We start from the raw sequence: 22,050 nt of genomic DNA, 5'->3' as shown, positions 1-22,050 counted from the left end.
AGAAGTGGTTTGTGTGTGCATTAACCTCCTGAACTGCACAGGGGCACGAGGTGCTCGGGCACAAGACGCCCGGCTCTTTGTGCCTTTGGGAGGAGATGCTCGTAAAAACACTCAGTTTGTTTGATGGTGGGCCAAAGCAATCCTCCTCTGAGTTTGGGACCCCGAGCTTTCAGGTCCCTGCCGAGGCCCTCGGGAATTGTGGCAGGGATTTTGTCGTTTCCCTTCCCGGGCCGTGTGAGCCCAGGGCACGGCCCGGGCGCCGCGCCGTGGCTGCAGCCACAGGCACGGGGGGCTGCAGCGGTGGTTTGGCTTTGCAGGTGATGGAGTTTTTGTACGCCAACAACATGGCTTTCCACTACCCCGAGCCCGAGGACAAGGACCGCTACATCCGCTCCAAGGTCTGGTCCTACGAGTACGAGTCCTTCATGCCGGACGTGTACGACTGGCCCGAGTCCAAGGTCCACTGAGGCACCGCCGCGCCGCACTCCTCAGGCAGCATCTTCTACTCTGCAGGGATCCCTTCTTCAGACCAACTTAAATCATAATCTGTAATTTATTTTCGCTCGTTTCGTTGTCTTTTCCCCCCTCCCCTCCCCACCCCCCCTTTGCTCTGTTTTTTTTCACTCCACGTTGATTTCTCCCCACTCCCTCCCCTCTCCCCCCCCCCCCCCCCCGGTTCACCTGTTAAACTGTATGGATGATGGCATCCTGCCACGGGGATGAGAGAGCCCTCCAAAACGAATTTGAACGATGACATTGCATTTCTAGCTTAGAGCCAGCGCCACACTGAAGAATTCTGTTAATGATGTTTTAGCTAAACGGGTTTGACAACGAGCTTATAGCTCCCCCTCATCGCTGCCTGATCTCCTGAGTGATTTGTTTCTGCCTTTAGTAATCAGTCTTCTGATTGCCCTGGCGTTGTCACGCGGTGACATCAACAGAGAGCACTTGTCAAAAAAAACCAAAAAAAAAACCCCGGATGCTTCAAGGTGAATTTGACAGTCCGGTGGGCTTTGTTTGATGTTTAAAGATGCCCGTGTCCAGGCTGCTCGGCGGCATTGTCTGCTCCATTTCCTTGGGCAGCAGCGCCGTGTACGCCTCTGGAATCTGCAGCAGAGCTTTTGCTTGTTTTGTTTCCATCGCCGCGTGCAATCTGTTCTCGGGGAGAAATGTGAGCTGGTTGAAATTATCCTTGGAAAGCCTGAAAACAGTATTAATCACTTCGTAGCTTTTGAAAAACAGAGCTGTGCTGTCGCATAACAAATTTTTATCAGGTAAGCGCAGGATCTGAAGTAATAACCAGAAATCTTTTAGAGGTTTTGCAATGAGATTTTTATGCACTGGACTGCGAGGTGAGGTACCAAAGGATTTTTCTTTTTTTCTTAAAATTTTTTTTCTTCTGAATTTTTCTCCCTTGCATCCCCCTGTTCTCACAGAAAGACTCGTGTATGATGTCTTTATGAATTGCTGACTCGAAAACTCCTGAGTGGGCTCGCTCACCACTTTGAACTAACACTCCACGGGCAGCTGACGAAGCTGAAACAGCAAGTGTTGACAGGCAGCTATTAACACACCCATTTACGCGGGTTTGGCTGAATGTTTCCTGTGGTCTCAGCCCGGTGTTTTCAGGTCAGTCTGAGCGCTGGACTCTAAAGACGCAAAGCCTGCGAGCTCTGCCTCGATCACTCCACCTTCCCCGCTCCATTCTCAGGCTCAGCTCCTCAGAGCTCTCGTGTGAGAACAAAAACTGCAGGCTGAATTTTTTTTCCCTTGAAACGGACGGCCCTGCAGGTTTGTTTACAGATGCCGCAGTGTGCGCCGGTGTCGAGCTGTTTGTTTCGTGGGTGTGGGGCCGAAGTGCCCTCTGTTACTTTGTACGGGCAGGCAAGGACACCCTGTGATAGCTGCAGCTTCCCTGGATCTGTTCTCTGCAGCAGGAACAGCGACATGTCAGGAACAGAAATAAAGATAACGTGCTGTTCTGCAGTTTGCTGCATCGAGGCACAAAAAAAAAGGACAAGAGTAAATAAATAGATATATGTAGCGAGGCTGTGCTGGCAAACGTGAGGGCAGAATCCAAAGGCATAAAGTAAAGCTTGCCCAGGATTTAACCATGGCAAGCAACCTCTCTCACATCTTCATTTATGTGGGAAAACGCAGTCTCCACAGAATAGGCCAAAAATAGAGCAGGGGAAAACAGTCTCAGCACCCCCTTTGGACGTGATCTCTGGCACTTACAGCCTAATGTCCGGGTTTGAAATTATGTTCATGTATTAAAATGCAAGGAACAGTAAGCTTTGGGAAGGCTTTACCTAAGTGGGGGCAGAAGACTGATTATATAAACACAGAAAACAGTGATGTGGGGAAGAAACTGTGGTATCCAACCTGTGGTAAAGGGCTGTGTGGTGCTGCTCAAAGTGCTTCATTGTCAAGTCAGGCAGTGCACGGGGTTTGGAACTTGCACATGTAATATAAAGACCAACACACACACAATATGATGTTTTTACAGAGAATGCTTTTTTCATCTATTTTTGCTATGCCTGGTTTTTATTGTATTTAAATTTTTTGTGATCTTCCTGGAGATTATTTATTTAGCGTATGAATTGTTGTTTTGCCTTCCGAAAAAAAATCCAGCTCTATCTGAGGCCTGTTGTAGTGTGTCAGTGGAGTTCTGCATCACTGGATTCCAGTATATTGGGAACACACACTCCCTCCCTTCTGCCAGGAGTCTAATTAGGCAGATGAGTAACAAAAATACCCAATGCACTGATCTCATGTCCGGGCTGAGAACGGTCACGGAGGCAGAGCAGTCGGTCCCTAAGTACAACTCTGTCTCAGAAAATAAAGATCTGCCTCCACCTCTTCAGTCTGATTATTTTTTTTCCAGGCAAGAAGTGCAGTCACTGTCCATAACCAGTGGGTGTTGATAGTCCTCAGGAGAACCTGGAGCTGGGGAGAGCAGTGTTACCTGTGCACAGCAGCAGTTTTTGCCTGGGGCAGGAGTGACTGCGGTTCACACACGGGGAGGATGCCTGTTCTGTGCAGTGCAGTCTTTTCCCTTCCTGGCACGGGCTCCCTGCTGTCTTTAAGCAGATGCCAAGGGGGATTGTTGAGAACTGGCTGGCAGTGGGGGTTTTCCCAATTTTTCTGGCAATCCAACAGCACAGGTGAGGGAGAAATCAGTCCTTGGCTGACCTGGAGGCTCCGGTTAAAGTGCCCAGCCCTGGTGGGGCTGTGGGCTTGTCAGAGCTCAGGGGCAGAGAAGGCCTGGCTGTGCCCCCCGAGCTGTCCCTGTCAGGGCAGCTGGGTGGTACCAGTCAGACCTTATCTGTTACTCCCATGGGCTTTGTCTGACCAGCTTCTTTAGGTTGCAGTAGAGAGGTGGTGGAATTTTCCCTTTAATGTGCAGCCATTGCTTTCTGTTGGCAACAGGCAACGTGCCAGCTCACGTTTTAAATCCATTTTGCCCTCCCTTTTGCCTTTTCCAGAATTTTTTTTTTCTAAAGGTGCATAAGTCCATCTTCAGTCTTCTGTATTCTTCAGATACAATTAATCTCTGAATTAATTACAGCTGCTAATCTTGCTGCTTAGTAAGGAGCCCGCAGTGTCTTTTTCATATTCAACTTAGCCTGATTTTTTTTCTGTTTGCTGATTTATTTAAAAGTATTTACTGATCTGTATCTACACAGAAATTTCTCTTACACAGTGTGCAAAGGGAAACAGTGGTCACCAGGATGCATTTTGTGATGCTACAGAGTGTAAGTTAAAAGAATGCATCATCTAAAGGATAACTAGTGTTCTGGCTTGTCACACAGCCCTGGTGGCTTTTGCCCTCCAAATGGTATAAAGGGCTCTTTGGGGTGTGCAGAACCCTTCTGAGAGGATCAGGAACTCCCACCAAGGTCAGTCCTTTCCAGGATTTGTCCTTGAAATCAGCAGGAGCAGGACTGAGCCTCTTGGCAGCAACCTGTTTTGGGGATATTACAGATAACTGGTGGAGTGCAGCCTTTTTTTTTTTTTTTTTTTAATGAAAATGCGCGTGTTTTTGTTCAAAGATGTTACAAAGGTTTGTGTGTTCCCGAAGCCTCTGCCCTGGCGCCAACGTGACGGGCAGGAGACGACCATTAGGAAACATTGTACCTGATAGGGTCTGAAACCCCAAACGTGACTCGTGGCACAAGTCCCCGGTGATGTCTGTGAGCAGTGATGCATCCTGATGTGCTGTGTTTGTTTTCCAAGCTTAAAGCCAAGCGACACTTTACGTGCAGAGTGGTGTGTGACAGGTTTCCCGTGGCGTGTCTTCTCTGTAACTGTTGTTTCCAGCACTCTGTTTTACAAAAGTGGGGATAAAGTAACTCTCTGTCGCGCTGCTCTGGTGGTAACTGCAGAGATGAGTGATACACCTTTTAGTTTCTCATTAGGAGCCCTGCGTGTGGGAGAGTGGGGATCACTATTGCACAGCTCAAACTGTGCATTTTACTTCAGCTGACTCTGGGCCAAAGCCAATCCCAAGTTGTTGTTCTTTTGCTCCGGGTCCTCTTGACCTCAGAGGTGCAGATTTGAACTCCTCTGCCCGTTGGATAAAAGTTATCTGCAGGACTCTCAGATCAGACTGTAAGAACACTTTGGACTCCTGTCTCAGCTGCAAGTGCTATTCCTGAACTGGAGAAAACCACTGTTGTCTTTGGACTCTTTTTAGGGTGGTGTGTACTGCTATCCCGTTCTATAACAGCCATATGTGACAGGCAGGGACTGGAGTTAACACTGAGTACTGGAGCAAGGAGGAAATACAGAGCAAACCTCTAACTGCACCCACTGGGCAGCTGAATTTGAGCAGAGTCACTCAGCTGCTGCTGGCCAGGGGACATCTGATTCTGTGTGGACCTGCCTTGACCGACCTACCCACCTGCCCACCCCGAAATGCACATCACCACGGCGTCAGGAACCCGGGATGAGCGGCCAGGAAGGTCCATCAGGACTCACCCCTGCATCCTCCCGTGGCTGCCCGGGTCGCAGCCCCCCGTGGTGATGGGGATGGAGATGGAGATGGAGATGATGGAGATGGAGATGGAGATGATGGAGATGGAGATGGTGATGGAGATGGAGATGGAGATGGTGATGGAGATGCTCCTTGGTGGCTGCTCCGGAGGGAGATGTCCCGACACCTGCATCCCAGTGGCACGGGGGACCACGGCTACAGCTGGTGCAAAAAGTGTCCTCTGGCATGGGGTGTTCTGCTCGTGCTGCAGGAACCCCACGGTGGGCGTTGGTACCCCCCAGACTCAGCTCTGCGAGTTCCACTGGCTTTGGCCCAGCCATCCTCCGGGTGGTTACACTCTGACAGGGATAAGAACACTTCTAGGACTACACAGACGTAGTGAGGTGGCTGGTTGGTCAGTAAAACAGCAAAATAACCTGCGTTTGTTTCTGTCTTACACATATCTACCTTACACAACTCAGCGTAGGTCTGCTGGGGCACTTGTGAGGACAGTTCTAGCCTGATCTGTGCGGGGTTGGCTGTGCCTGGGAGGGTCATTGCTCAGCTGAAACTAAAACTGTGTAAATGTGGATTGGTTATGGTTTTTGGTTTTGTTTTTTTTTTCCCCCTCCTTTATAACGTTGTAACTCTATTGAAATGTGTGTTCCGGTCTTCTATTTTCTTAGTAAAATGCATTCCCTTTGCCTAAATCACACCTGGTTGTGTTTATTCTGACAAAAGGAAAAAAAACCAGGAACTGGTACAGTCCCTGTGCAGAGGGGCTTTGCAAATGGTTCAGTGTGAGGGTCTTAAAGGTCTTTCCACAGAATCCTGGAATCACAGGATGATTTGAGTCGGATGGGATCTCAGTGATCATCCAGTTCCACCCCCTGCCATGGGCAGGGACACCTTCCACTAGACCAGGCTGCTCCAAGCCACGTCCAGCCTGGCCTTGGACACTCCCAGGGATCCAGGGGCAGACACAGCTTCTCTGGGCAACCTGTGCCAGGGCCTCTCCACCCTCATAGCCAACAATCCCTTCCCAATATCCCATCTATCCCTGCCCTCTGGCAGTGGGAAGCCATTCCCCCTTGTCCTGTCCCTCCATCCCTTGTCCCCAGTCCCTCTCCAGCTCTCCTGGAGCCCCTTTAGGCACTGGAAGGGGCTCTCAGGTCTCCCTGGATCCTTCTCTTCTCCAGGTGAACCCCCCCAGCTCTCCCAGCCTGGCTCCAGAGCAGAGGGGCTCCAGCCCTTGGAGCATCTCCGTGGCCTCCTCTGGACTCTCTCCAGCAGCTCCACGTCCCTGTGCTGTTGTTCCCCAGGGCTGGAGGCAGCTCTGCAGGGGGGTCTCACCTGAGGGGTCAGAGGGGCAGAATCCCCCCCTGCCCTGCTGCCCACACTGTGGGATCAGCCCAGGGCACGGGGATTTCTGGGCTGGTTCATGTCCAGCCTCTCCCCCACCAGCACCCAGGACCTTCTCCCCAGGGCTGCTCCATCTGTTCATCCCTGGCCTGGATTGATCCAGGGGCTGCCCCAGCCCAGGAGCAGCACCAGCACTCGGCCTTTTCCAACATAAACAATTCCATGATTTACACGCCCGTTTGCCCGGATCCCAAAAGCACGAACCCGGGGGCGGGCTCTGCCCTGCCGGGCCCCTCCCGCAGCCCTTCCCTTCCTGCCCTTCCTCCTCCTCCTCCTCCTCCCGGTCCTTCCCCTTCCCGTCCCGGCGGGGCGGGCGCTCGGGGGAGGTAGGACGGGACCGGGATCGGGGCGGGAGCGGGGCGGGCGGGGTGTGACATCCCCCCCAGTGTCACATCCCCGTGTCCCCGAGCCCTGCGGGACCCCTTCCCGGAGCCCCGCGGGAGATACGGGGGAGGTGGGACCCGGCAGTGCCTCAGGGGGCCCCAAAAGAGCTGGGGAGGGACCTGGGACAAGGGATGGAGGGACGGGACACAGGGAATGGCTTCCGACTGGTCTAGATGGGATACTGGGGAGGAATTGCTGTCTGTGAGGGTGGGGAGGCCCTGGCACAGGTTCCCCAGAGAAGCTGTGGCTGCCCCTGGATCCCTGGAAGTGTCCAAGGTCAGGTTGGACGGGGCTTGGAGCAACCTGGTCTAGTGGAAGGTGTCCCTGCCCGTGTCAGGGGAGCTGGAACAAGATGATCCTTAAAATCCCCTCCAACCGAAGCCATTCAATTGCTGCACATTTCTGCGATTTTACACGGAGAAAAAGGAAGCAAAACGTTTATTTCTGCCTCTCGGGGGTGTGACGGGCAGTTGCCACACCCCTCCCCGGCCCCCCAAGGCCAGGTTGCACCTTGGTGTGCTTGGGAGGAGGCTGTTTGCTTTGAGAATCGTGGGATCACAGACTGGATTAAGGAAGGGACCTTAAATCTCATCCAGTTCCAACCCCCCCCGCCGTGGGCAGGGACACCTTCCACCGGGAGCTCAGGTTGCTCCAAGCCCCCCATCCAGGGAATCCTCCCCCTCCGCGGTTCTGGGCTGCCCCCTCCTGCCGCCGGGGAGTGGCGTGTGAATGTCAGCAGGGGCCGTTCGGTGTCAGTGACTCTGGAAAGGCCCTTGGAGCAAAAGCCCGTGCAGGAAAACTCTGTTTAAATGGAGTACAGAAGAAACAGATAACAGTGGGTTCAGACTGGAGCAATTCCGACTGTGGGTAGGGCTGTTTCTCCAGGTAACCCCCAAAGGTCTCGTGTTTGGGCAGCGTGTTTGCAGCCTTCCACTGACAAAAAGGTCTGCCTGTAAGTGATGTGTTGCCTGAAAGTCATATCCTGCTCCAGGGAGGTTTTGCTTTTATTTTTTTTTTGGGAGGAGGGAAGGAATTTGGTCCTCACACTCCAGCATGGAGGACGCGTCCGTTCATTTAAAACAAAAATGCTGGTTTCTTTCCCAGCGTAAATACACAGAAACACAGAGTGTTCTGAGCTGGGAGGGCACCCACAGGGACAACCCAGTCCAGGAACCCACAGGGATCACCCAGTCCAGGAACCCACAGGGACCATCCAGTCCAGGAACCCACAGGGACCATCCAGTCCAGGAACCCACAGGGATCACCCAGTCCAGGAACCCACAGGGATCATCCAGTCCAGGAACCCACAGGGACCATCCAGTCCAGGAACCCACAGGGACAACCCAGTCCAGGAGCCCACAGGGATCATCCAGTCCAGGAACCCACAGGGATCATCCAGTCCAGGAACCCACAGGGATCACCCAGTCCAGGAACCCACAGGGATCATCCAGTCCAGGAACCCACAGGGATCACCCAGTCCAGGAACCCACAGGGATCACCCAGTCCGGGAACCCACAGGGACCATCCAATCCAGGAGCCCACAGGGACCATCCAGTCCAGGAACCCACAGGGATCATCCAGTCCAGGAACCCACAGGGACCATCCAGTCCAGGAACCCACAGGGACCATCCAGTCCAGGAACCCACAGGGACCATCCAGTCCAGGAACCCACAGGGACAACCCAGTCCAGGAACCCACAGGGATCATCCAGTCCAGGAACCCACAGGGACCATCCAGTCCAGGAACCCACAGGGATCACCCAGTCTGGGCACCCACAGGGACCATCCAATCCAGGAGCCCACAGGGATCATCCAGTCCAGGAACCCACAGGGATCATCCAGTCCAGGAACCCACAGGGATCACCCAGTCCAGGAACCCACAGGGATCATCCAGTCCAGGAGCCCACAGGGATCACCCAGTCCAGGAGCCCACAGGGACCATCCAGTCCAGGAGCCCACAGGGATCATCCAGTCCAGCTCCTGGCCCTGACCAGGACACCCCAACAATCCCACCCTGTCCCTGAGAGGATCATCCAAACCCTCCTGGAGCTCTGGCAGCCTTGGGGCTGTTCCCACTGCCCTGGGGAGCCTGGGCAGTGCCCAACCACCCTCTGGGGGAAGAACCTTTTCCTGAGATCCAACCTGACCCTGCCCTGACACAGCTCCAGGCCATTCCCGGGGTCCTGTCCCTGACCCTGCCCTGACACAGCTCCAGGCCATTCCCGGGGTCCTGTCCCTGCTCAGCAGAGCACAGAAATCGATGCCTGACGTTCAGCAGCTCAAAAATCTCTCTTGCAGGCGCCACAGCAGCACACCCAGGATGTCCATGGAGATAACTTTCCTGGGCACGGGCTCGGCATACCCCTCTCCCACCAGAGGGGCGTCGGCGCTGGTGCTTCGCAGGGAAGGGGAGTGCTGGCTCTTCGACTGCGGGGAGGGGACCCAGACACAGCTCATGAGGAGCCACCTCAGGGCAGGTCTGTGCTGCCGAAAGGCGGTTTGTTGTTTTTTTTTGGTGCCTTCACAGCCTGCGGTGGCAGGAGCCGATCCCTGGCTGCTGCGTAATGAAGGTGAATCGTCAAGTGGCAGGCAGAAATCCGGGCTCCTGCCCCTCCAAAACACGAAGGGGATTTGGTGGCAGGTGGATGGACTAGTTTTTACTAAGCTTGCTGGGTTTTTTTACTAGATTTTGCTAAATTTAATTTTACTAAACCGAAAGAAGGAGGTCCTCCTGCCCTTCCTCTCGCTTTAGTTCCGACAGATGCTGGGGGAGATGTCTTGCCCCGTGGAGGTGGGAACTCAGCAGGGCAGGCTGAGGCAGCCCTGATTAAAGAACGTGTGCCTACAACGAGAGAAAATTCTGGGCTTTTTTAACCCAGCAAGGGGGGCAGGGCCCAGCACCTGGGGGCTGGAGTGAGGCAGCTCGGACACAAAGCAAAGCCCGGGTGTTACCCCTCTGGTTCGGGGTTTTATTTCTCAAACGCCGGTTTTGTTTTAGTTTTTAAAATCAAATTGACTTTAGAATTCAATCGAAACCCCCTTGCCCGAGCGGTGATTGTTTCTGAGTGTCGTTGAACCTTGTTCGTTTATCTTCCCGTCTTTTTTTCCCTTTTTTTTTTTTTGTTTTATCTCTTCCTGCTGTTCCAACCCAACAGGCAGGATCACCAAGATTTTCATAACCCACCTCCACGGCGACCACTTTTTCGGGCTCCCCGGCCTGCTGTGCACGCTCAGCCTGCAGAGCAGCCCCGACCCAAACAAGCCACCCGTGGATATTTACGGGCCCTTAGGGCTGAGGAGCTTCCTGTGGCGGAGCCTGGAGCTGTCCCACTCCCAGCTCCTCTTTCCCTACGCCGTCCACGAGCTGGTGCCCACGCGGGACCAGTGCCCCGAGGAGGAGTTCAGGGACTTCTCGCACCTGGACAGGGGTGAGGTGCCTCCCCAGGGCCCCGGAGGGAGAATACTGCGCCTGGACCCGGGAGAGGGCTCCTACTTGCTGGAGGAGGACGAGCAGCTGGTGCTGAGGGCGTTCCGCCTCTTTCACCGCGTCCCTTCCTTCGGCTTCGTGCTGGAGGAGAAGCCCCGGCCTGGGAGGCTCAACGTGCAGAAACTGAAAGACCTTGGTAACTACTTCGACTTATCTTTCCTATTTTTGTTTATTTTTTTATGTTGTTTGTTTGTTTGTTTTTGTTTTTAATCCCCAATTTCTCGTGTTCAAGCGGTGCCTCTTGGTTTTCGGCAAGCGTGACGCGGCCGGGTTTCCTGGCAGCCGAAATCTTTTTGTGGCCACCCCTTCCTAGGGGGTTCTAGCAGCAGCCAGGAGCTGCTGTCCCGTCTCCATAATCTCTTTTAATTCAGTTTCCAATGCTCTGTAGCCATGCAGGGTTCTGAATGGGCGCGTGACACCAATGCCAATTAATGCTGCCTTAATTTCCCGTTTTCACAATGGGAAGAGCAAGCGAGTTCAGGGGACGAAGTTTAAAAAGCCCCACGTGGCTTTCAGGAAAATGTACGGCCGGTGTATTTGCATGGCTTTGTTGGCTTTAGTGAGAAAAATGTAGCTTTTTTTTTTTTTATTATTATAGTTACCCAGAGAAGCTGTGGCTGCCCCTGGATCCCTGGAAGTGTCCAAGGCCAGGTTGGACAGGGCTTGGAGCAGCCTGGGATAGTGGAAGGTGTCCCTGCCCATGACCCTTAAAATCCCTTCTGACTCAAACCATGCCACGTTTCTGTGGTTTTCTTCAAGCAAGCTTCCCCCTAATGTGACGGGCTCTTTATTTGTACGAAAAACGTGAAGTATCAGTTGATTTTTTATATACTGACGCCGTGGTTTTTTTCAGCGAGCCGGCTCTGCGTGTAGCACGTTCAAAGTGATCTTTGTTTAAACCTGACACGCCATATACTTACAGTGTAGCGAGTGTGATTACTTATTATTATTATTATTGCTCACGGGCTCTTTCTCGCCCTTCTGTCTGCCAGGAGTTCAGCCGGGCCCTCTGTACGGGAAGCTGAAGGGCGGGGCCGCAGTCCTGCTGGAAAACGGCGTGAGGATCTCTCCCTGCGAGGTGCTGGAGGAACCCATTCCCGGCAGGAAGGTGTGCATCCTGGGGGACTGCTCGGGGGCGCCGGGGGACGAGGCCCCGCGGCTCTGCCGCGACGCCGACGTGCTGGTGCACGAGGCCACGCTGGACGACAGCCAGCAGGAGAAGGCCAGGGAGCACGGGCACAGCACCCCCGGGATGGCGGCGGGTTTCGCCAGGCTGTGCCGGGCCAGGAGGCTGGTTTTGACCCACTTCAGCCAGAGGTACAAGCCGGCCGGCCAGGCAGGGGAGGGGGACGCGGACGTGGCCGAGCTGGGGAGGCAGGCGGAGTCCGTGCTGGGGGCACAGGAGGTGACACTGGCTGAGGACTTCATGACAATAGAGATCCCCATGAAGAAGGGAAAAACAGCAGCGCTGGCCAGCCCTGAGTGAAGGCACAGGGCCGGGGGGGTGTTGGACAGCGCTTAAAAATGACTGTTGGGGGCCTGGTGAACAAATTCTCTTCCCCCGGAGCGCGGAGAGATCGGCTCAGAGCGCCGGGTGCAGTCAGTGCTGCTGCTGTAAAGCAAAGGAAGAAGGATGCTCAGGCATCTGGAGCTGGAATATATTCATGAGGGGTGGTTTTGGACACCTGGCCTCCCCAGATGGCTCGAGCCTTCGCAGCCCGGGAGCTTTCCTTGGAGATTCCCTGGAGCGCGGCTCTGGATCGTCGTTTGGCTTTCACACGCCCCTCCAGGAAGGTCTGTGCTCTGCAGAGCAGTTTCAGCCATCCTGCCTCCTGAGAGCTTTCGAACAACACCTGTTTCAAACTCGCACACAGTGTTTTGTGACTGTTACCCAGTTTCTGTGTGAGAGGGCACCGAATTTAATAAAGCGTCGAGAGCTCTGCCGAGTGGGTGTTGCTGTGATCAAGCGGAGGAGCCCTTCTGATTCTCACGTTTGCACGTGAAGTCTCCTCATAAATAAACACGGTTTAGGCTCCCTGTCAGAAGCGGGTTGCTCTTAACAGTGTGGTTCATTTAAAGCGGGGAAGCGCCAGCCCTAAATCGGGCACACCCATCCATCCCCCTGCGCCAGCGAGGTTTTGGAAGCGTGCTCTGGAAGTCTTCAAGGCAGATGGCAAGCAGTCTTCCTTGAAGCGTTCCCTCCGAGTGCGCTTTCAAGGATGAATCGCCCCGATAAAGGCCTGTTTGTGTTTGCAGAAATACCCCCCGTGGGAGGAGTTTCACCTTGGCGCGGCTCAGCCTGGTTTTTTTTCTGCAGCGACTTTGTTCTTTCCGCGAAGGGACGCACAGGCCCGGCTTTTATCTCCTTTTCTTCCACGCCTCGAAGTGGCAGTTTGGGAGTTTCCCCCGGGTTTTATCTCGATTCGGTGGTCGAAATTAAAAAGTTATGCGGTTTCGGGAAAAAAACCCCAGCCTAAATATCCCCCGGGATGTTTGTCTCCCTGTGGCTTTCTTATCAACGCTGAAAACCCCCGGCGGGTTTTAAGTCCGGCTGCTACAACCTGTGCTTCTGTTGCTTTAATTGAGCAACAGCCTTCAAAGGGAAAAAAAAAAAGGATCTGTGATTTCCTAGTGTTTGGCCGAATGGATCGAGCTGAGTTCTGTGTGTTACCCCCCCGTCCTTCATATCCGAACCCGGTCACACCGACTTTAGTATTTTTTTTGCTTCAAATGCAGAGGTTGGGGGAGCCTTTGATGCCTTAAAAAAAAAAAAATAAATAAAAAATAACACCGGGAAGGGGTGCGAGCTTGGGGAACACGACTTCTGGGGCGGAAACTCGCTGATTTCTGCGACTTTTCCCCCCAAAAAACCAGCATAAAGCAGGCAGAGCCCGCGCGTCGCGGGTTGACGCGTTCTTTCTCCCGGTGAATTGTGGTTTTTTTCTCTTTCCTGTGATACGGGCGTTTCTCAGGGTGGAAGGATAACTTCGTTACCCTCACCCGCCCTGAGAAGGGAAGCCGCAGAGCCGCCTGGTTCTGTACCTGAGGCACAGATTAGCGCTGTGTGCTGTCGTTTTCACGGCTCGTTCCGAGGGGTACATTCGGTGCTGGGGTCACGCGAAAATCCTGTGTTTTCGACTTAATGTGTTTTGGCGTCTGAAATCGAGTTACGTTTGTCTCTCTGCTGGCAGGCCCATGAGTCTTCGCTGGCCGCGGTCCGCCCTCCTGCGTCTGGGTACTAAATTAACCTCATAAATCCGGCTGCTAATGAAACCCGAATTAAATTAATGGGAACCCGTGTGTGCCGGTAAAGGACTGAAAAGTTCGGACCGTAAATTGCCCGTTTTCTCCATGAGTTTATCTTTCCATTAATCACCTGTTAATTACCAGAGGACGAAATTCCTTTGCATTAAAACGTACCTGCCCGAGGGTTTTTCACCTGGCAGCAGATAAGGGCACTGATCTGGTCCCGCAGGGACCGTGGGGGTGTTTTAACGAGTGCTGGGTATGTAAATGAAGATTTTTTTTTTTAGTTTTTTTTTTTTTTCTCCCTTCAGCTTCGGAAAACTTTATTTTAAACATTCTTCTGCTTTCCCGAAAGAGTTCCCCTAAGCTCAGTTCCTTTTATCAACCGGTGCCAGTGGGGGGGGGTCTCGTTAAAACTGCAAAATAAGCTTTTTATGTTGCGGGCAAGAGAGAAAGAGGGAGGAAACACGACGGTGAATCTCCCTCCTGCTGAGGTCTGATGAGCCTGCAAAAAAACAAAACAAAAAAAAAGAAAAAGGTTGAGAAATAAGTTTCTCACGCCACGGAAGTGTTTGGCTGCTCGAGCGTGGTGTGGTCTGTGTCGGGGATGGAGAGCTGGGGCTCGAGCCTGGGCTCCGAATCCAGCTGGGAAAAGAACTGCTGATGGTGATTCAGCCTTTGGTATCAGCCTCTCCCCGCGGCCCACGCTGGGACTCTTGCTCTGTCGATGCAGAAGAAACGAGATCTTCGTTTGGAAGCATTTTAAACTTCCGTTCTTTTTTTTTTTTTTTTTTTTTTTTTTTTTTACACGGACTTTTAAAAGAATTTGCTCTCGTCGAATTATTGTTTGTTTGCGTGGAAAAGCACATTAATTATTGACGTTGGGAGGTTTAATTCCAGGAGTCTGATTTTCTGGCGGGGCGGTAGGACTGGTCCAGGCCTCGGTGGTTTGGCACAGAGTCACTGGAGCGACTTAATGCGTTTTTTTGTTGTTTTGTTTTTTAAATTATTAACGTAAAACACGCCGGTCGGGATCTCGAGGCAGGACGAGCTGCAGGAACTTGGCCGAAGCAACATTTCGGGGAGGGGAGCAGGGGTTGGGCGGATGCTGAGTGACAACTGATCCTGCTAGTTACCAGCATTGGACACTGGAGGGATGGTGGGAGTCCCCAGGTGGAGAAAGGCCCCGTTTTGTGGGACGTGCTGCCTCTGCAGCCTCTCCAAATCACATCGGTGGCCTACAGAGCTCCTTCCCAGGACTGGCTGTTTGTTGCTGGAGTTGTTTGGCTTTGGATAAATATCGAGGCAGCAATATTTATCCAAAACACCCTCCAGGTCGGTCTTCTCCTCCTGTGGTGGGGTTCTCCGTGTGTCCCCAGGAGCCACTGGGAACGCCACGCTGGGATTCCGGGACGCTGGAGACCGGCACTGGCACCCACCAGTAAATTGTAAATTGTTTAGCAGTCTGGGCTTTTTTTTTTTTTTTTTTTAATAATTTTTAACCTCGGAGAGGGGAGGGGAAGTGCTGGTGTGTGACCTGTCTGATGTGGGTTTGCTGTGCTGCGACCCACGAGTCCCGCACGGGGCACTCTCCCTCTCGAGCCAGAGCTCTCACCTGCCTCACGTAACTCTTCAAAAACTCCAGGAAACAGATGATTTGCAACGGGCTCAGCAAATCCTGGCGTGGAGGGGCTTCGGTTGCATCTACCCAAGAAAAAAGGACCAATAACAGCAGCGTTTGGTATCACTTCTCATCACTGAGATCTCCTTCAGGACGTGCAGGTGACTACAAACGGCTGAATGGTGCGAGCAGGAGATTTTGGTAGGGCAGGACAGCAATTTTTTTTAAAATCTCTGCCATCCTTGGTCCTTGTCAGTGACAGCACACACCAGCACCGTGCCAGAAATGCTGTGCATTTAGAAAGAACGCGCTGAGTTTTGCAGTGGATAAGGTATTTCGGACACTTTTCACCTTCTCTTTTGTGTTCTAAGGGTGGCTCAGCGCAGCAAAGGCAGAGGGATGCAACCCTCTAGTTCTGGAAGTATTAATCTTTTCCTTTTCAGCCGAGTTCCTCTGGAGAGTTCGCCTTTGCTGGGTGAGGTGGGGTGGAAGGGGAAAGCAGCTGCATTTTCAGCCCGGTGTGCTTGTTGGGGTTGGGTCTGTGGGGCTCTGACCCTTTGCTGGTGGCACTGGCACAGCTGTGAGTTTGTTGGGATTGCCGGTCTCTCAGTTCCTGGGAGCCCAACCGTGCCCTGGGCTGATCCCACAGCGTGGGCAGCAGGGCAGGGGGGGATTCTGAGGGGGGATTCTGAGGCGAGACCCCCCTGCAGAGCTGCCTCCAACCCTGGGAACAACAGCACAGGGACGTGGAGCTGCTGGAGAGAGTCCAGAGGAGGCCACGGAGATGCTCCAAGGGCTGGAGCCCCTCTGCTCTGGAGCCAGGCTGGGAGAGCTGGGGGGGTTCACCTGGAGAAGAGAAGGATCCAGGGAGAGCTGAGAGCCCCTTGCAGGGCCTAAAGGGGCTCCAGGAGAGCTGGAGAGGGACTGGGGACAAGGGATGGAGGGACAGGACAAGGGGGAATGGCTTCCCACTGCCAGAGGGCAGGGTTAGATGGGATATTGGGAAGGAATTGCTGTGAGGGTGGGGAGGCCCTGGCACAGCTTTCCCAGAGAAGCTGTGGCTGCCCCTGGATCCCTGGAAGTGTCCAAGTCCAGGCTGGACTTGGCTTGGAGCAGCCTGGGCTGGTGGAAGGTGTCCCTGCCCGTGGCAGGGGGTGGGGCTGGATGAGCCTTAATGCCCCTTCCATCCCAGAGCAATCCATAATTCTACTGCCTGTGAGATTTTGCACGTGCAGGGGGTTTCACCTGTGGGTCTTTGTGTGTTTCTCGGGACCGCGTTTGCGGGGCTCGGCACCCGCGGGCCTTGTCCTCCCAGTGCCCTCCCAGGGGCTGCCCTCACGGCCCTGGGACTGTCCCTGTGCTGGGGCACCTCCAGTGCTGGGGCAGCTCTGGGACCCTCGGACAGGAGAGACACTGAGGGGCTGGAGCGTGTGCAGGGAAGGGAACGGAGCTGGGAAGGGTCTGGAGCAGCAGGAGCGTCTGAGGGAGCTGGGGGGGCTCATCCTGGAGAAAAGGAGGCTCAGGGGGGACCTGATGGATCCAGGGGGGAATTGGGCTCTGCTCCCAGGGAACGGGGGACAGGAGGAGAGGAAACGGCCTCCAGCTGTGCCAGGGGAGGGTCAGGTTGGACAGGAGGAGGAATTTCTTCATGGAAAGGGCTGTCAGGCCTTGGAAGGGGCTGCTCAGGTAGGTGATGGATCCCCATCCCTGGAGGTGTCCCAGGAACGCCTGGACGTGGCACTCGGCGCTCTGGCCCGGGGGACAAGGTGGGGATGGGTCACAGCGTGGACTCGATGACCCGGGAGGGTTTTTCCCACCCAGATCACTCCGCCATCAGCTGGAGCCGCGCCGCTGCCCCGTCCCGGCCGCTCGCCCGCGCGCCCTCCCCGCGGCGCCGCAGGACCCGCCAACCATAAAACCAACGCGCGCGCCTTCGCGCCCGCCCGCGCCGCTCCCCGCCGGCGCGCAGGCGCGGCGTGACCCGGATGTGGCGCGTGCGCGGCGGGGCCCGGACGTGTCGGGGCGGCCGCGACAGCGACACAACAACGACGCGGCGGCGGGAGCGGCGGGGGACAGCGGGCACCGCGGGCACCGCGGGGACTGCGGGCACCGCGGGGACTGCGGGGAGTGCGGGCACCGCGGCACAGCCAGCGCCGGGGGCCGGCCGGCGGCCCGCGCCCCGCTGCCCCTGCGAGCGCCGCCCCGCCCCGGCCGCGGCCCGCGGAGGGGAGGAGGGGGCGGAGGCCGCGGGCCTTCCCCCGCCCGCCCCTCACGGCGGGCCCGGGCCGCGCCCGCGCAGCGGCCCAGGTACCGTCCGCGCCCGGCCCCCGCCCGCCCCGCCGCGGCTGCCGGGCCCTTCCCCGGCCCCTCCCGGGAGCTTTCCGGGGACCCTTCCCGGCCTCCTCCCCCGGCCCCTTCCCCACCTTCTCGGACCCTTCCCCACCTTCTTCCTCGTCCCTTTCCCCACCTTCTCGGCCCCTTCCCCACCTTCTTCCTCGGCCCCTTCCCCACCTTCTCAGCCCCTTTCCCCACCTTCTTCCTCGGCCCCTTCCCCACCTTCTCGGCCCCTTCCCCACCTTCTCGGCCCTTTCCCCACCTTCTTCCTCGGCCCCTTTCCCCACCTTCTTCCTCGGCCCCTTCCCCACCTTCTTCCTCGGCCCCTTCCCCACCTTCTCGGCCCCTTTCCCCACCTTCTTCCTCGGCCCCTTCCCCACCTTCTTTCCCCCTTGTTTCCGGGCCCTTTCCTCCCCCCCCCGCCCCCCCCCCCCGCCTTTCCCGGTCCCTTCCCAACCCCTTCCCCATCTCCTTCCCCCTCTCCTTTCCCGTCCCCTTTTCCCGCACTCCTCACCCCGGGTCCCCTTCCCCGCCTCCCCGCCTTCCCTCGCCGACAAAATACAGGAACACATTCCCCCCCCGCTCCCTCGCGCCCCCAAACTTTTGGTGTTATTTTAGGCACGCTGTGCAGCCGCCCTGACCCCGCTGGGGGAAAAAAAACTTATCCCGCTGTCCTCGCCTTCCCTCCCCCCTCCCCTCCCCTCCCCGGGGTGGTTCCGTGGGAATCTGCCGCGTTGTTTGGGACCGCAGGGAGCGGCGCTGCGAGCGGGTTTGGGGGGCACGGAGGGGTGTCAGTCAGGGGTTATTGCCCCCCGGGTCCCGGCGGGTTTGGGGGCACGGAGGGGTGTCAGTCAGGGGTTATTGGCCCCCGGGTCCCGGCGGGTTTGGGGGGCACAGAGGGGTGTCAGTCAGGGGTTATTCCCCCAGGTCCCGGCGGGTTTGGGGGGCACGGAGGGGTGTCAGTCAGGGGTTATTGGCCCCCGGGTCCCGGCGGGTTTGGGGGGCACAGAGGGGTGTCAGTCAGGGGTTATTCCCCCAGGTCCCGGCGGGTTTGGGGGCACAGAGGGGTGTCAGTCAGGGGTTATTGGCCCCAGGTCCCGGCGGGTTTGGGGGGCACGGAGGGGTGTCAGTCAGGGGTTATTGCCCCCCAGGTCCTGGCGGGTTTGGGGGGCACGGAGGGGTGTCAGTCAGGGGTTATTCCCCCAGGTCCCGGCGGGTTTGGGGGCACGGAGGGGTGTCAGTCAGGGGTTATTCCCCCAGGTCCCGGCGGGTTTGGCTCTGGCTCTGGGGGGGGTGGGTGGCTGGTGCGGGCGGGTCGCGGGCGGGGTGCGTGGTTTGTGGGGTGTTGTGTCACTGCGAGCCCAAACCGAGCTGTTGCACACCGGGTGTCCCGGGACACAGAGCGGGGCTGTGGCCGTCCCGGATCGCCCCGGTCAGGAGTGCCGCTGTCAGCAGGGCAGGGGGACCAGTCCAGGCCCGGCGTCACCTGTTGAACTGCGGGGCTGCCGTGCCCGGTCCCTCTGCTCAGCAGTGCAGGGTCCCTGACACACACACAGTCCTGCTGCCCTGCTCCAGCGGCACGGTGAGGAGCCAGCCCGTCCTGCTGGCCCTCCTCTCTCGCCTTGCCGCTGGAAGGAAGGAAGGAGTGCCTTCTCCTTCGCTCTGCGTTCGCGGGCCTCCCCGGATTTGGTTGTTGCGTAAGCAGGGACGTTTAATATTGGTGCGGCAAGTTTGTTTCAAAGAGGAGCGGAGTTGCTTCGGGAGAAGCAGGGCTGTCTCCGGCTGATTAGGATTCCCTTATTAAGGGGGTGGCTCTTTACATAATGCGTTCAGGCCCGGCCGGCGCAGCAGGGATGTGAGTTTTGGGAGGAATCGACAGATTTGGTGGAGAACAAAGGTGCTGCTCTCAGATCCGGTCAGGGGCCTTGCTGGAGTTTTAGGGCTCTGTTTTTCTGTGTCGTTGGCCTGGTGAAAGACTCCAGTTTTGGTTGGGGCTGGAATTTTCCATGCTTGCTTTGCCCAGAGGCGATTTTTTTTTTTTTTTTTTTTTTGGGTAAGCTCAAACAAACGCAGGGAACATTATCCCCGGTGCAGATTACAGTAAAGAGCAGATGTTATCTAATACACCTATCGCTGGGGTATTGAAACCAGCGAGAAATCACACCACTTCTGCCCAGGCAGGGCTCCACTCTTCCTTTCAGTGCCTGGTGCAGCCACAGTCGTTTCCTCTGCGTGTGAGGTTTTGGCAAATTACTGTTTGCCCTGCCAGAGGGGTTGGTCTTGCAGGATCCTCTGAGTCCAGGTTTGCTCTGTCATTCCACAGGGCAAGGAATTCCAACCCCTGCTGCTCCCTGTGGTGTCTCCCAGGTTTTCACCTCCTCGCAGGTGATGGGATGAGGGGGGGAGCTGAGGTGCTGGGAGGGGCTGGGTCTGAGCTGTGGGAATAGCAGCAGAGTAGTTTGTGTGGTGTAACATGCAGGTCTTCCCTCTCTGACCATACAGAAGCCTGTATTGAAAAGAGGAGTTGTTTTGTTGTTTGGTTTTTTTTCCAGCTGTGTGCTTTCACAGAAATAAAAATCAGAGAGAGGGGACGGGGGAACAAGTGTGTGAAACTGAACTTTCTGTGTGTGGTCACACCGTCCCAGCAGTGCCACCTTTTCCACCGTGTCCTGCCCCCTTACACTCAAAGGCAGGGATGTGTTTTTTGCCGCTGCTTTCAAAACCTCGAGCCGGGTTTTGAAACCCCGTGCAGCAGGAGGGTTTGCTCCCTTGGCAGGATCAGCCCTCTGGAAGCAGCTGGAGCGCACAGGTGGGAGCTGGGAGGGAGCAAAGGGGCCGGTTTCTCCCGCAGAGAAGTGGCTGCTCCCGCTCTCCAAACGCGGGTTTATGCTGAGGCGAGGCAGCTGCCGCTCAGAGTTGTCCTAAAGCTCTTCTCCAGTTCCTTTCATGCTGCCCTACGTGTCTTAAGTTTTGGTAGCTACTGACAGTGAGGTGAGCAGAATCGATACTGCTGATTCAGATGGAGGCACAGAAATAGTGTTCTGGGGAATGTTGGGCTCTTACTGTACGGAACAGAGGGAGTGCAGTGCCTCCCCAGTGCTCTCTCTCTTGCTCCTTAATGCTAATTGTTCTTATGTCTCGCAAACATTTTGTTCCTGTTCACCCTTTGGGCAAGTAGATAACAGTCTAATGTGCTGGAAAGTATCTGCAGTTTAATCACTTATTCGTATCTCCATCAGATCATGGGCTGCCTTTTGTTTTACTGGTTTATGGATTTTTTTTTTCCTTTATCGTGTTTTATCATAAAACTCCTGCCCCTCTGCATTATTAAACAGCAAAACCCCGTGGTGGTGATGTTTTGGTGGTTTAAAAGCCATCAAACGTGCACGCCTGCTTCCCTGACATCCTTGTGTTTGTCTAATTTTGGAGGCAGCAGCTTATGCAAGAGCCCTCCTTGTCCTTTATTGGTGTGAAGTGTTTTAGCGAGATGCCAATTTGCACACTACTCTAATTAGCCAGTTCTTTGCCTCCTCGTACCAAAATGCTGTGAATCTGTGTCTGGGGTGGCTGTCACTGATAAACCCCATCCCCAGAGCACCAGGGGCAGCTTCAAGCAAGCAGTTCTTGTTTTTCCTTAGGCGTACTCCTCCGGAAACTGCCTCTGTGTTTGCAGCCTGGGAACGCGTTTTTGGTCTTTCCAGTGCATTTTGCATTAATTCATCCCCCCCTTGCCCCAGTATATGCATCCTCTGCACTTCCTTAGGCACCACAGGGCTCGATCTGGCCGTGATCTGTCTCTGTAACTGCAGCATGCATGGTTTTATGCTTTCATTTCCCTTTTGTTTGTATTTTGTTGTTTCCTGGAGGGCCGCGGTGGTCACGTTCACTGAAGTCGTGGCTCGTCACCGGGGGGATGTTCTGCCTGCAGATTTGCTGACTTTGCCCAGACCCTTTCTGCAGTGTGTGTGTTGTGGTGGATCATGGCCAAGGTATCTCAGGATTTATGGCGTGGGTAAAGCCCAGGGAATGCCAGGGGACACACGGGTTCCCTGTTTGTGCCACCAGCCCTCACACGGGCGCTGGGACTGAGGATTCTCGGGCTCCTGTGTTGACATCGTGTCAGGGAGCGTTTCTGCGTAACTGAAAATCTGTGCTCCTGTTGTTTGGAACGGAGCAGTGCAGTTGGAAGGGGCCTGCAGTGATCGTGTACGGGTGATCTGTGAATTCTCTGGGGTGACACAAGGCTGCTTTCTGAGCAGCCTGTGCGAAAGGATGGCAATCCTCTCTCTGCCTCGCTGTTTTAAAGGCTTCCTGGGCCCCAAAAGTGCCACGTTAGCACGTGTAAAACCTTTTTTTTTTTTTTTTCTTTGATTTTCACTTCACAGGCCGACTGAGTTTCCCTCACGAGGGTTTGTTTATTTCGGTGTGTGTGGTCACAAGCCCATCTCGGATTCTTCTTTCTGGCGTGTCAGTGTGTGTGCTGGGCATTCCCCTGTCGTGTTCATCAGCCTTCCCACCAGCACCATGTCTGTATCTGGCACCTCTTTCTCCACAGAAGGCTTTCCCTTTGCAGCCCTGA

The 22,050-nt window shown here is 55.3% G+C and overlaps 3 protein-coding genes across 13 annotated transcripts in view; all 3 read left to right on the top strand.

Annotated features, from left to right (window-relative positions):
• The window catches only part of ME2 (malic enzyme 2), a 31,491-nt gene extending 25,803 nt beyond the window's left edge, over positions 1-5,688 (top strand). For 3 of the 6 annotated variants that reach the window (XM_064642506.1, XM_064642507.1, XM_064642505.1), the window contains exon 16: positions 318-5,688. In XM_064642506.1, coding sequence (XP_064498576.1) covers positions 318-467 — 150 coding nt within the window. In that variant the 3' untranslated portion in view covers positions 468-5,688. The remainder of the gene's footprint in view (positions 1-317) is intronic. The other 3 variants (XR_010426885.1, XR_010426883.1, XR_010426884.1) reach the window with 3 other exon arrangements.
• A 1,010-nt stretch (positions 5,689-6,698) lies between these two features.
• ELAC1 (elaC ribonuclease Z 1) lies at positions 6,699-12,315 on the top strand. Of its 4 annotated transcripts, none has more exons than XM_064643218.1 (4): positions 6,699-6,726; positions 9,082-9,260; positions 9,939-10,406; positions 11,263-12,315. In XM_064643218.1, the coding sequence occupies exons 2-4, from the start codon at positions 9,104-9,106 to the stop codon at positions 11,754-11,756; spliced, it is 1,119 nt and encodes a 372-aa protein (XP_064499288.1). In that variant the 5' UTR covers positions 6,699-6,726; positions 9,082-9,103; the 3' UTR covers positions 11,757-12,315. The 4 variants fall into 4 exon arrangements, with proteins under 4 accessions (XP_064499288.1, XP_064499287.1, XP_064499286.1 ...); XM_064643217.1 differs by lacking the exon at positions 6,699-6,726 and adding an exon at positions 6,749-7,736; XM_064643216.1 differs by lacking the exon at positions 6,699-6,726 and adding an exon at positions 6,749-7,779.
• Positions 12,316-17,216: 4,901 nt separating this feature from the next.
• SMAD4 (SMAD family member 4) overlaps positions 17,217-22,050 on the top strand; it is a 29,327-nt gene continuing 24,493 nt past the window's right edge. Inside the window, exon 1 of one of the 3 annotated variants that reach the window (XM_064640883.1) lies at positions 17,217-17,444. The gene's annotated coding sequence lies outside the window, so the exon portion shown is untranslated. The remainder of the gene's footprint in view (positions 17,445-22,050) is intronic. The other 2 variants (XM_064640882.1, XM_064640884.1) reach the window with 2 other exon arrangements.

Source organism: Pseudopipra pipra, chromosome Z (assembly GCF_036250125.1).
Source record: "Pseudopipra pipra isolate bDixPip1 chromosome Z, bDixPip1.hap1, whole genome shotgun sequence".
NCBI lineage: Eukaryota > Metazoa > Chordata > Aves > Passeriformes > Pipridae > Pseudopipra > Pseudopipra pipra.
Note: the sequence above shows the minus strand (reverse complement) of the source record. Positions and strands in the feature narration are given on the sequence as shown.